This window comes from Solanum dulcamara, chromosome 7 (genome assembly GCF_947179165.1).
Source record: "Solanum dulcamara chromosome 7, daSolDulc1.2, whole genome shotgun sequence".
Taxonomy (NCBI): domain Eukaryota; kingdom Viridiplantae; phylum Streptophyta; class Magnoliopsida; order Solanales; family Solanaceae; genus Solanum; species Solanum dulcamara.
In genome coordinates this window covers 32,998,255-33,012,648 of record NC_077243.1, presented here as the reverse complement: position 1 = coordinate 33,012,648, position 14,394 = coordinate 32,998,255, and the positions used below count along the sequence as shown (strand labels likewise).

Below are 14,394 nucleotides of genomic sequence, written 5' to 3'. Positions count from 1 at the left end.
ACTTATTGTCTAAACCTTATTCTTAGAAGCTCTTATACCTATTTAGACTACTTCTTCGAAGGGTTGTGTTGGTGTTTTAAAAGAGAAGTTTTTCTTTAACTTGTAAATGCGTTCTATTTTAATCAAGGTTTAGATCTTTTTTATTATTAAAAATGGTGAAATGTTGTTTTTTCTGTTTATTCTGCATTACCTGTCTTCGAAATGGGTGTAAGGGTTCTCCTATGTATGTGTTAGAGTAGGTGTCCATCTGACCCATTGAATTGGGTCATGACAATACCACATCATCCAAATTAGCGTGATTTGAACGAAAAGAAGCAAAGTAATGAAAAGAGTTTTTTAAAAAAAAGAAGAAGAATTTTTCATCAAAGAACCATGTCACATCATCATGCTATGGACTATAATTAATATGCATAAATAGATTAAGTGTATATTAAAATTTAAATATTTATATACTGAAATACTAACAAATTTTATGTTACCAACAAAATAATCACTTGAACACCATTTTTTGTTGCCTTGATACACAAAATGTAAAACTTTGTAATAATGTCACACCTTGGGAGGATACCCTAGGCGTGGCCGGCACTCGAAAATCATTGTTGATCCCCAAGCGAACTACTTGGTCCGATCACATATTCAATTACTCAGAGGAATACTCAACTTCAATTTGAAAGACATTCAAGTAGGCTAACCAAATTAATATTTCGAGAAGAAGAATGTATTTAAAACAAATCTCAAATCAACTCCATGTCAAAGAATAATTTTAAAAACTAAAACAATGAATCAACATTGTCACTATCTGTCTATGAAGCCTCTAATACTATCTAGAAGGTGTCAATAACAAGTCTATGGCTACCCAAAAAAATACTCAAAGAAAAGATAACTAATCTAGAGTGCCTTCGGATGCAAGGAGGACTCACCAAATCTGAGAGTAGAAGTGATTTATAACGATGCGCCTGTTGAGGATCTCTAACACTTGTATTTGAATCATGAAATGATGCAATCCAAATGACGTTAGTATGTGGAATGTATGAGTATGTAAAATGGCAAGAAGGAGAAACAGTCAACAACTACTTACCTCAAGCTCATCAATCAACTCAAAGGATATTCAAAGATTTAGAATTTAGCAAATGTTTCTCACACCGACTCAATCATTTACAATCTCAATCAAACAATCCTATCATGTAAGATCATATCTTAATTGGGAGTTTCTCTAACCGACAACCATCACCTATAAGGAGGTAATGTACAACGAAGCGGTGTCGTTGCACACCTGTCCAATACCTTGTCAGAGTAAATGATGAATCACTATCATTGGATCCACAATCAATCAAAGTCCATCGTTTCGAGACTTAAGAGGTTTAACCCTCCATCCTATGCTGGCGACGTAATTCATGGAAATTAAGTTATAACTACACTCTTACCCAATTCGGTGCTTAATACTCCTCTCAAGACTCAATATGTTCATAAGACTCAAATCAATCAGTTTATACAAATCAATCCATCTAGTCATATTGGACTCTAATCAACTCAATCATCACTTCTTTCAATTAGACATTCTTTTCAAGACTTATTTATGACTCATCAGAACTCCAATCAATAATCCAACTCAAGTTCGACTCATGCTCATCAACATTCACTAATCAAACTTTTAGACTCAATCATTGTGTAATCATTGAAAGTTAAAACTCAAATAGGGTTCATGTAGGGAGAAATATAATCATTTATTTGAAGTGTTTAATTCATGAAAATTATCAATCATGCGAATTTATGAAAAAATATACTAGGATTTAAAGAGATCTTTCAAAGATTCACTCGTAGGAGACCTATATCACTTACTACTCAATCAATCGTATACCTAGGGGCACATGGAAGAACTTAAACCATTTTTTAGTTAGCCTTACATACTTGTAACTCAAAGGACAATCAAAAGTTTGGACGATGGGAGTGAATGCTTGAACCTTAACTTCTTTCTCTTCTCCAATCCTTGCTCTCAAATAAACTAAGTGTTAATGAGGGCTTAGGCATATAGGGTACTATTAAGGGACTCAAAATAATCCCAAAACGTTGAGGTTAACATTGAAAAAGGGTGGGAAAAGATCAAACTATCCTTTGAAAAACTCTGATTTTGGCCTAGTAATATGACCCGTCGAAATTTTGGCGAGTCGTAGGATCCTCTCGTCCTGTGAACTCTGAAAATATGAGTCTATGAATCTCTCCTATGAGTCATTTTTATGACTCATAGGATTTTTGACGGGTCTTCATCATCACTCGTAGGAGTGACTTTACTTTTGGAATTTTTCTAAGTGTTTTGGAGGTTCTACGGGTCCTTTTTACGACCTGTAAGAATTCCTACGAATCGTAATCAAGACTCGTAGAAAAGACCTTAAAGACTGAAAATTTTCTAAGTGTTTCAACATTTTACAGGTCATTTCTACGAGCCGTACAAATCTCTACGGGTCGTAATATTGACCCGTAACTACTGATGGTCTGACAGCCTCTAGTAAAATGGTCATAACTTTTTACTCTAAACTCGGAATAAGACAAATTTGGTGGCGTTGGAAAGAAGCTCAAATACCTTTAATTTGATAGGTTATGAGCCACCTAACTCGTCATATTCTAGGAGATATAATCGTTTGAAGTTGACCAAGTAAAATCTTATATCGAAACTCAATCGGTAAGAAAGCTTTCAACTCAACTTTGTGCTAAAGGATTATTGTGACCCTAATTCACTTTAAACACACTTCAAGCACTAAAGAATCAGTCATAACAATTACATTACAATTAAAATTAATTGGATTCGGACCTATATGCATTCAAAGAATGGTTCGGGTCTTAGCGTAAAACATTTTGGGGTGTTACAGATAAAGTCTTGTTCTTGGAAGGTACATATCTTGTATTTGGAGTAATTAGTTGAAAAATACTATATATATATATATATATATATAATATTTGTAAATCATTCAAACTTCTACTTCACCAAACTAATCTAACCATCTCTCTAGATGAATTTTTCAATACCATTAAACTTCCTTCTTTATCTAAATGAATTTGTTCCAAACTAATGCGACCATTTCTTTTGATGACTCTTATACCACCATCAAACTTCATTTTAATATTGATGAACTTGTATTTGTCTATTGTGATACAAAACAAATTCTTGAATAATATCTTTTATCTTCATCAAGGTAATGACCATATTATCACTTCACCTTTTCTATGACCTCTCTTTGATGATTAAACACATAATTTATAAAAAAAAAATGAAGGAAAAAAAGAGGGAAAAACTATACTGATAAAAAAAAAGTAGAAGATAATGCAAATGAACATCTAACAACTTCACATATGATTAATATTTATTAATTGGTTAAGACATAAAAATTAAGTAGAAGGGACATACTATTTAAGTAGAAAATATAAATAGATGAAAGTTTTTTTGTAATTTAAGATATAATTAGATGTAGTAAATGTGATAAAATTTATTTTAGTTATATTAAACAAATTGATTAATGAAAAGAATGAAGGAAATTTTTTTTAAAAAGGAGAAAAAAGGATAAATAGTTTTCTAGGCCATAAAGAGATGTCACGTCACTTTTTATGGTATTATGATTGTTGTATCTTAACTGTAAAACCAATAATTGTATTATCAAATACTTATTCTTCTTCAATTCAGAAATATTGAGAAATAACTTTATTTTATTTTATTAGGAAAAAGAATTTTATCGTAATCAAAATGAAAATTAATGATGGATTAAAATATTTTGAATTAGGAAATGAATTTGTTTAAAAAGAAAAGAAACAATATGTTCATTAGAAAAAAATCATTTTTGATCCAAAAGTAATAATAGGGGCATTTTTGGACCACACTATTAAAGAGAGACATTTTTTGTTCAATTTCACATAACTTTAGGACATTTTAAATTTTTTTGTCCATTAAATTAAAGAAGATCCTTTTCGTACAAATAACCAGTATGTTGTTGTTGTGTGTTGTATTTTGGCACAGATACCAAATACGACAACAACATACAAGTGAAATTCCACAAAGCGGAGTTTGAAGAGGGTAGAGTGTATGCATGCATTTAGGGTTGTTCATAGGAAATGAATTTGTTTAAAAAGAAACGAAACAATATGTTCTTTAGGAAAAATTCATTTTTGATCCAAAAATAACAATAGAGGTATTTTGGATCAGACTATTAAAGAGAAACATTTTTTGTTCAATTTCACATAATGTAAGGACATTTTAAATCTTTTTTGTCCATTAAATTAAAGAAGATCATTTTCGTACAAATACCCAGTATGTTGTTGTTGTGTGTTGTATTTTGGCACCAATACCAAATACGACAACAACAACATACAAGTGAAATCCTACAAAGTGGAGTTTGAAGAGGGTAGAATATATGCATGCCTTTAGGGTTGTTCATGGTTATGGTAAAAAAACCAAACTGAACCACAATTCGAACCAAACCGGTTAAAAAAATTGATATTTAATTTAGCTTGGTTAGGTTTGGTTTTAAATTTTGAAAATCGATACTATTTGATTTGGTTTTGATTTTACTAAAAATGAGCAACAAAAATAACCAAATCGAACCGAGAAATTATATACATAAATTTTTTTTTTATTTATATATTATTCATAAATAAAATATAAATATTTTATTAAATTTAAATTAACTTAAGTCTTTAACTTTACCATTTTCTCAACCCCAACACTTGAACTTAGATATATAATTTTCTTGTACCCCTCCCCCGGTAGTTCCTCAATTGTTGAGCTTGGGGTTATTTTTTTGCTATAAAGATTTAATATTTTTTTTTTGTGTATAATGACTTTAGTATTGCCTAAATAAATCACTTTTTTGTGTAATAATAACATTAGTATTACTTAATTGCTTAATTGAACCCACAATGGTTTTTCTGTGGATTGTTCATGTACTAGGTGTTTGTGTCTATCGAGATGCGTATACCTTCAACAAATTTATTATTTTCAAATCAAAAAAATCAAAAAAATTGAACCATACTGAATCAAACCAACAATAACCAAAACGACGGTTATTTTTTGGTTTGGTTTTAGAAATTTGAAAACCGATTAAATCGGTTTGATTTTGATTTTAATCAATAACCGATTCAAATCGAACCATGAACACCCCGACATTCCTTATTATTAACTCTCCGAGTTATAGAGATTGTTTCTGAAAGACCTTCGACTGAAGCAACTCAAAGCAGTAATTAAAAGGCAAACGACAGTGGAGAGAAACATGACATTAATAGCAAAACAACAAGGATCATATACGCAAGGAACCATGACAACAACAACAAGGTGCGATTATCTAAACATAGTAAACCACAAATGATATCAAATATCAAAATACACTGACTACATGAAAAAGGCTAATCCTACGACCGACACAGGGCTCTATACTACTACTAAGCCAAATACTCATAGGTTAGTAATACGATTACTCTCAACTACCTACCAACTTTTTATCCTTATCCGTGATCTCTATACCCTCCTATCTAAGATTTTGACCTCGATGAGCTGAAAGTGTATCATATCCTGTTTAATCACATCTCTCAAATACTTCTTCGGCACAGATACCAAATGAGGCTAATATTTAAATAACAGCACAAAAGTAATCCTTTTGGGCAAATCGTCCATTCCTCCTCGTCTCAAGACCTAATCTAAATTAAAGCCCAAGTCTAGCGATTGGGGCCTCCAGCCCATCCAAAATCACAAAATCCATTTGTCACTGAATCGTATAAATACATCTCTTGTCGATAACAACTCGTCTAGGGTTTTGGTTTCTTCTTATAAGTCAGCAATCAGCGCAGCGCCAGCCCTTGAAGCGAAAATGGTGAAGGGACGCCAAGGAGAACGCGTTAGGTACATCATTATTTTAATTGCATATTGCATCTCCTTTTTCTCTGTATTAATCATCTGCTCAACCTCATTTTTCTCCATATTTTTTTTCGCAGACTCTACGTTAGAGGAACTGTTCTTGGATACAAAAGGTAGCTTTCTGTTGGTTTTTACACTATTCTGCTTGGTTAAAAGATGTATATTGATCTTTTTTTCTTTCTTTAGGTCGAAATCCAATCAATATCCCAACACTTCGTTGATTCAGATCGAGGGAGTGAACACTAAGGAAGAAGTGGACTGGTACCTTGGGAAGAGGCTAGGATACATCTACAAGGCAAAGACAAAGAAGAATAACTCACACTATCGTTGCATTTGGGGTAAAGTTTGTAGGCCACATGGAAACAGTGGCGTTGTGAGAGCTAAGTTCAAGTCCAATTTGCCTCCTAAGTCCATGGTACATTTTCTTATATTTATATATAATATGTGATTCATTAATTTAATCATGTTATTCAGCTGTTTGTGGTTATCATAGAGAAAAAAAGATTTGTTTTTTTTCCATCTGTTGTGTAATTTCTTCGCCTAATTTTGCAGGGAGCTAAGGTTAGGGTTTTCATGTACCCAAGCAACATTTAAGGTAACATCTTTAGTTGTTTGTGTCCTATGTTTTTATCCTTATGTTTAGATTTGCCAAGTCTTGGATCGATTGATTTTTGTGCTTCCATGTTCTCTGTTTTGACACAATTTGCCATGCTATAGTTCATTTTAATTAGTAAAAGGTACTTTAGGCTATGAAGGCTCTATCAACTTGGTGCGTCCTATGTTATTGAACTTTTTGAATGTACATTTTCAATACTGCCTAGTATCTTCTTCTTGTCTAGCATGAATGCTCAAGACAAGAATGATGAGAAGTTATAATAGAATAATCAAAGAATTATGATTCAATCTCTTACTATGTAGTCTTTCTACATATTTATGAAAAATGTGGGTATTTTAGGATTAGCTGGTAGTATACGATCCTTCAGCATGAAGCTTGTTGTTGGTAGTTAACAATTTTTTTTTCTTGATGCTAACCTTAGCAGTGGTGAAGCTAGAAATTTTGTTAAGGCTGTATATGCTTTGTATATTTTTTTGACGAAGGGTGTTTGACCGGCCACTGTGGCTACGCCACTGTACCTTAGTTGTGACAAATTAAGCCCCTAAATACAGGGAATAGTACATATTGGTGCTATCTGAATTATTTCTAGAGTTCTATATTTGTGCATCTTCTGTTAAAAGTAGTTCCAAACTGCTGTCTGAGTCATATTTACTGAAGTTTGAGAAGAAACTTCCTAGTATAAAACTATTTATAATGCTATGTTTGAGCTTGACAGTGTACAGAGTTTCATTTGAATAATTAATCACACAGAGGTATATCTTGGTGTTGAAACATCAGTTTTGACAAGTGCACACGTGAATAAACTTGAGCCTTGGTAGATGATTTTCCTGTTTTGACTTTTCTTATGAATGTGATTGATGTCTCTGATTATTTGAATGAGAACTTTTAAGTTAATTTGGTTGGTGTCGGTAGTAGCCTTGTGACTTTGCAATTGTCTTGTACATACTACAACATGATTATATTTGAAGTTGCTTAAATTGATCGTATTTTTGCAGTGGGGCATTTAGAGGTTATGGATCTGGATTGAAGTCGTTGGTTGCTTTGGGTGGCTTTAGTGTGCCACATCAATGTTTTCAATGATGAGGAATCTTCATCCTTAAAAGTAGTTGAGAGTCAAATTTTGTAATTTGCTTTGTGGAGTTTATCATATTATGTTTTTGTTTTATCATTTCTGGTCAATACCAAGACTAAAACATCGGATTAGATGTGGCTAATTTTGCTCATGGAGCAATGAAACTTTTTTGTGACTATCTAGTTGTGTCTTTGCTTTAAATATTATTTACTTCTACCATGTTTTATCTATTTGCTTTTGAAGAATGGTTGCACTTGCTAATCTTTTGTTCATTAAGGTGAAAATGATGTTGGAGATGCGTCACTTTTGGTTGATTCGTTAAAAAACTAAGGTTCAGCTTATGTTGTTTGAGGGATATCTATAAATGAAGTGTGTGAGAATAGTTTTGAGCGTTTTTACTGAATGTTGCGCTCTTATTCAACATGGGGGTATCTTACTGAATGTGGATTTTATGATTTTTATCCTTAGTGTTCCAAGGCTTAATGTTGTAGATGGTGAGTGAACCATTAAGAGTACTGTTCTGTTCCTTCGGTCTGAATAGGGTTATTAAAGTCTGAAACCATCACTTTGTATTGGACACCAATAAGTTTTGATTGTACTTGGGAATTGTTCTACTAAATGGAGAAGACGTGAGGGTTCCCATCTACTTGCTTGCAACAGATTTATTTAGTAAAAAAATACATATAAAAGAAATAAAGATTAATGAACAAACCTATAGATAGAAAACATCAAATCCAAGTATATATTGGATTTTGAAAGAGGAGAATGCAGGAAGGTTAGACAATCAAAATTTGAAATTTATAGGTTTTGGAGTTTGATTTTATTTTAACAAAGCTGTTGGTTTCAAACTTGTGAACATTCTCTCTCCAACCTTTTAAGTTGCTTATTTCTCACATAGGTTGGACATAGGGATGTTTAAAATCAAATTGAAATTTTTTTATTGATTTATCGGTAATGGTTTATGGATTTAGTGATTTCAGTAATGGTTTTAATTTTTTTTATTATTGGGTTATCGAATTTTAATGATTTAAGGTTTTTTCTTAACGGATTAACTGATAATTCGATAGTAACTTAATAATTTGGATTTATTACCATTCGATATATAAAGTTTATCACTTAGGGTTTAGTTTTCATACTTTTATTTATTGTTGTGTCAAACTCTTGGTTATTATAAAATGTTTTACATTTGCTTTTGAGCAAGACATAATTTATCAACTCATGTGCATGATTTATTTGGTTTGTCACTTTATTTTAAAGTGATTTTCAATGTTTTTTTTTGTATCAAATCTTAATGATTAAACCGATAACTGAACTGATAATGATCAATAACTGATAAATCGATAATTAATAAGACAATATCTTAATAATTTTGTAACGATTTGACATATCTATAAATCAGTTACCACTAAGTCCAACCGATAAACTTTAAAATCGAATCCAACCAACCGATACGCGGCCCTAGTTGGACGTATTTTGGATAATGAATTAACTACTCGTCTGCCACACACCACCACCTAATAAGCCGATACTTTACCATAATCTTTTTTTTCCTGTTTTGTTTTTCTTATTATTTTTATTTTTTAAAAGTTGGGACTGGGGAAATGGGGGATGGGATTATTGTGTAAAAATATTCACTAATAAAATGAGCTATTAAGATTTTCATCCTATTTAATTTAGGGGAAATTTCGTATAAGCAAAGGGAATTTATTAAATTAGGCTCCTTAGCTACAATTTACCTAATTATATCCTGAAGCTACAGTTTCGTTTGCCTTTATTATTCTGATTTGTATAATTCACGTTTATACAATTATTTTATACAAATCAGATTTCGAATTTTCAAATACAAAAGGCGTGGTAATTTCAGTTTGAAAAAAGAAAAAGAATCTCATAAATTAAGGAATTGTAACTGATTAGAGTTTCAAACCATAAATCAAGAAATTGTAACTTTTTTGTATAAGGTAAAAGCATTTGTATAAATGTGAAATCTTTGTATATATTTGTATATGTATTAGTGATAAGTATTTTGTGATTGTATTTGCATAGTTATACATTCTTGTGTGGAATCAATGCCTTATAATTGATAAACTAAATTGTATATCTATATTTTGGTTATACTTATACAATAAAATGGTATCTGCATTAATATACATATTTTTTTGAATATGAAATGTATAGTCTGTAAATATAATTGATTTATTAATTTGTATAAGTATCTTTTTGGTTTAATGTATACAACTTATTATATACAAATATGATTTTTGAAAATTTGAACTTATACAAATATACAAAGCATTGATGTTTTTAGATTACTATATATAAATATGGTTTATACAGATTGGGTTAATACAAATACAAAACCAATTACTGTTTACAAATTAATATATACAAATGTGGCTTATACAAATTGGACTTGTACAAATATACAAAGCATTGATGTTTACAGATTACTATATACAAATATGGTTTATACAAATTGGGTTAATACAAATAAACAAACAATTATTGTTTACAAATTATTATATACAAATGTGGCTTATACAAGTTATTTTTCTCCTTTTTTTTTTCAACTCAACTGATTTGACGTCTTTTATTGTTGCTTACTTGAGAATTTATTGCATTTTCTTGGAGTCGTTTCTATGCTTGGACCTGAACTCGTAGTCTTCATAAGATTTGATATTTTCGACAACTTTATTTTTTGCAATTGATCCTGCAATTTTTCCCACATCTTGTGTTAGGCCCAAAGAAAAAAATGGAAGATCACGACTAAATTTGACATGCAATTAAATACCTCGAGTGATTCTCTTTGATGGAATTTGGTCATCCATTTTTTTTGAGAATATCTACTGAATCTGAATCAACTGTAAAAAATAAAGACGGAAGATGAAGTTTTCTATGTCAAACTTCTCAAAACTTGAACGCTATGAAGAGACTGAAAACATATACAACCGTAATTTTTTTTTATAAAAATGACGGTTGAATCATGTTTAGACGCTTACCTGAAATTGAGATGAAACGATTAGGAGGGATGAAGAGATGATTCAAAATTCAAATTGATACGATAAAGAGATTTTCGGAGCAAAGTTAGTGGGACATAGGAGAGATTTGTATAAAAAAGTATATAAATAAGGAAAAAAATTATTTTTGATTCTGATACAAATCAAATTGTGAAGCCCGAGATTTATAGCAAAATTCCCTAAACTATAGCCGCGAATAATACTTTTTTAAAACTATAACTGTATTAAATAATAAACTAGTGATGTTTGCCGACTTGCGTAATTTTCTCTTTAATTTACTTTGGCGTTTACTGCTCTATTTTTCCACAATACAAGTTCGGCAACGCACATAACATAAGGCAGACTCCCATAATCGAATTAAACAACTATACATTTAAAATAGACTCTTCATTTACTATATCATGGTGAATAGTAAAAGTATCTTAAAATTCAAACACGGGTCCTTTGATTTCTGACGGCAAATCTTTTACAGAAGTTGTTTTATGGAATCCACTTCCATCAATAATTTCCTTTTTCATCTACTTTTTCTTTCTAATTTTAACATAATATAATTCAGAGTTGAATTACTTTTTCTTTAATTATGATTTTAGCCATGTAACGGTCCTATCCGCTAGTGATATTATCTGCTCTGAATCTAGGTCTGCACGATTTTAAAACACATATCTAGGTGTGGTTACTTATAAATCCTACAACTTTCTTGTGTTTTGCCGATGTGTGACTTCTTATCCTAAGCTAAGGTGTCACATACACCCCCTCTTATGGAATTTGCCTAAATTCAGTTGAACTTTGACCCACATAGACAAGACTAACACATGAGTAACCCTGATACCATTTGTAACGGTCCCGCCCGCTAGTAATATTGTCCTCTCTGAGCTTGGCCTGCACGGCTTTAAAACGCATCGCTAAGGTGTAAGACCTGGTTACTTATATACCCAATATCTCTCTTATATTTTGTCAATATGGACTTCTTATCCTAAGCTGATGTATCATAATCAAGTACTTTTAAATATTATTGATTTTCTGGAAAATATTATTCTCATAAAGTTTTTACTATCAATTAGGGATTTTAGATTCGAGATCTATAAAAAAGGAGAAACTCAAAAAGAATTGGGTAATAGATCTTTTTAAGTCTTGAATTGAGAAACTGCATCTGACTTTTCCCCTTTTTCATTTATTATATCGATAAACTCCCAATTTGCAATTGCATTCAGAAGCTCCATATTCTCGTGAAATGTATTATTTTCAAAGTTCCACTCTTGAAAACCTAGTGTGACAAAGTTTCTATTTTAAAATAATTATTTAAATTTTAACCAGTCATATTTTTTCAAAATATATGTTATTTTTACTGATTTTACTTGATTGGCTTTGTAGTATTGTTGTTGAATAGACTGATAGTGTTTTTTTCTTTTTCTTTCCTTTTTTTTTTTGCAAATTTGAGATGGATAGTCATTTTAAAAAAATTTCTTATAAGCAAGTTTATTGAAACAACAGGAGTTACATACCAGTAGAATAATTTAACTTAATTTTGTTTTTTTGCATAGTTAGTTAGTGATCCATCAAGTTAGTTAGAGTATTAGTGAGTTGTCAAGTTTGTAAGGCCAACTGTCAAGTTGGTTAGTGGAGATGCAATGTATATATATGGATTGAAGTAGCTTGTAAAGATCAATCAATTCAATACAGAGAAAATTCCCCAAAATGCCAGCAGCCAATTCTCTCTGCAATTCATTCCTCTTTTCTGCTTCTTCTTCATCTGATCTATAGATTTAGATTTCTTCATGATATCAAAGCTATGAATCGAAGATTGATTCAAACTTATTTCGATCTTATCTTCTTTAGAAACTCTGATTAATAATTGTTTAGAAATTTCTGAATTTCTCAAAAGTTTATGGAGAAAAAGGACACAATTGCGATAGTTGAGAAACAACATACCCATCTCTTGCATCTTCATTATTCATATACTCTATGATCACTATTGACAAGAATTCAGCTCATAGGCGTGCAGAACTATGCAGTATGGAGTAGATCGATGCTCCTCACCCTTCGAGCTAAGAGCAAGCTAGGTTTTGTGTATGGAACCTGTAAGAAGAGTGACTACAGGGAGGATCTACTAGAGCAATGGGAGAAGTGCAATGCGTTTGTTTTATTCTGGATTCTCAATTTTGTACCAAAGGAGCTCATGAATGGGATTATGTATACTATAGATGCAGTGATTATTTGGGCAGATCTGAGAGAGCATTTTGACAAGGTTGACGTATTAAGAGGCTATTAACTACACATAGAAATCTATACAATTGCCCAAGGTACCTCATATGTATTTGCATATTTTACTAAATTGCATATACTTTGGGATGAATTTGATGCACTCGTCCTCCTCCATCATGTGGATGTGATAAGTCAAAGGTATATGCTAGTCATCTGCAGTATATGCCTCTGCTTGCCTTTTTAATGGGATTAAATAAGTCTTTTAGCCAACAAAAGAGTCAAATACTGATAATGATACCTCTACCTTCCTAGAATAGAGCTAATTCAATGATCATTGCTGATGAAAGTCAAAGAATAACAGTTGGTTCATGTTGGGAATGCTAATCTAGGTAATAGTGGTTATGGTTATCAACAAGTTGTAAACACCAGTTCTTCTAACAATTTTGGTTATAATTCTAATTCACAAAGGCACAAGCAAAACTACGCCTTACAATGTGAGATTTGTAAGCTGAAAGGACACATCAAAGAGACTTCTTACAGAGTGGTTGAATATCCCCAGACCATCCCAAGTTTAGGAAGAAATATGGAGGGGTAATGATGGAAAATACAGTTGACTATGATGATCCTTTTAGTCCTTTTAGTGCAGAAGTGAGGAGCCGAGGTATACAGAACATACAACTTGTGAAGTAGCCAATATTTTCACAGGAGAAGTATGGATATATACTCAAATTGCTTAGCAAGGAAAAAGATATTGAAGAACCAGCAACTAACATGGCAAGTGCAACTAACATGGAAGGTACAACTAATATATCAGGTATTGTTCATGCTTTTATGGTAGACAATGGTAATAATAGTTTTCATAAACACTGGATAGTAGATTCAGGAGCCACTAAACATATTACTTCAGACTTAGGTGCACTGTTTGACATATATATTCTACCAGAGGGAAATAGAAAGCAAGTTCATCTACCTAATGGTCAAACCATCATAATTTATTAGGTTGGAAAGTATAGGTGGGATGGTAGAGATGTAGTAAGAGATGTGTTGGTGGTGCCTGATATTAAGTATGACTTGTTATTTGTTTCACAACTCACAAAACAATTGCATTGTTCAATTAGATTCTTCCATGAGTTTTGTGTGTTTCAGGATCTCTCTATTGAAAAAGTGAAAGGGATTGGTAAAGAAACTAAAGGTCTCTACATATTGCTAGATCACACCAATAATCATAACACTAATAAAGAATCAAAATTGATGGCTGCTGATGTACACGATGCTGGAGAAGATCTACTATGACACAAGCGACTAGGACATCTATTAATAAATATTTTAAGAAAGATGTCATTAGCATTGGAAGGACATGATAACACCATTAAGAATGAATGCACAATATCCCCTCTAGCAAAACAAACTAGGTTGCCATTTTCCTTGAGGTGTACTAAAAGTAGTTGTCTTTGATATAGTGCATTTGGATGTATGGGGTCCATACAGAACATCTACTCATAATGATTTTAGGTATTTTCTGACATTATTTGATGATTACAGTAGGATGACAAGATTGTATTTATTGAGATTGAAGTCAGATGTTGTCACTGTATTG

The 14,394-nt window shown here is 31.7% G+C and overlaps 1 protein-coding gene across 1 annotated transcript; it reads left to right on the top strand.

Annotated features, from left to right (window-relative positions):
- The first annotated feature begins 5,768 nt into the window (after window positions 1-5,768).
- Window positions 5,769-7,759, top strand: LOC129896223 (60S ribosomal protein L35a-2). The gene is made up of 5 exons (XM_055972080.1): window positions 5,769-5,878; window positions 5,971-6,006; window positions 6,080-6,308; window positions 6,446-6,488; window positions 7,505-7,759. The coding sequence occupies exons 1-4, from the start codon at window positions 5,847-5,849 to the stop codon at window positions 6,485-6,487; spliced, it is 339 nt and encodes a 112-aa protein (XP_055828055.1). The 5' UTR covers window positions 5,769-5,846; the 3' UTR covers window position 6,488; window positions 7,505-7,759.
- The last annotated feature ends 6,635 nt before the right edge of the window (window positions 7,760-14,394 follow it).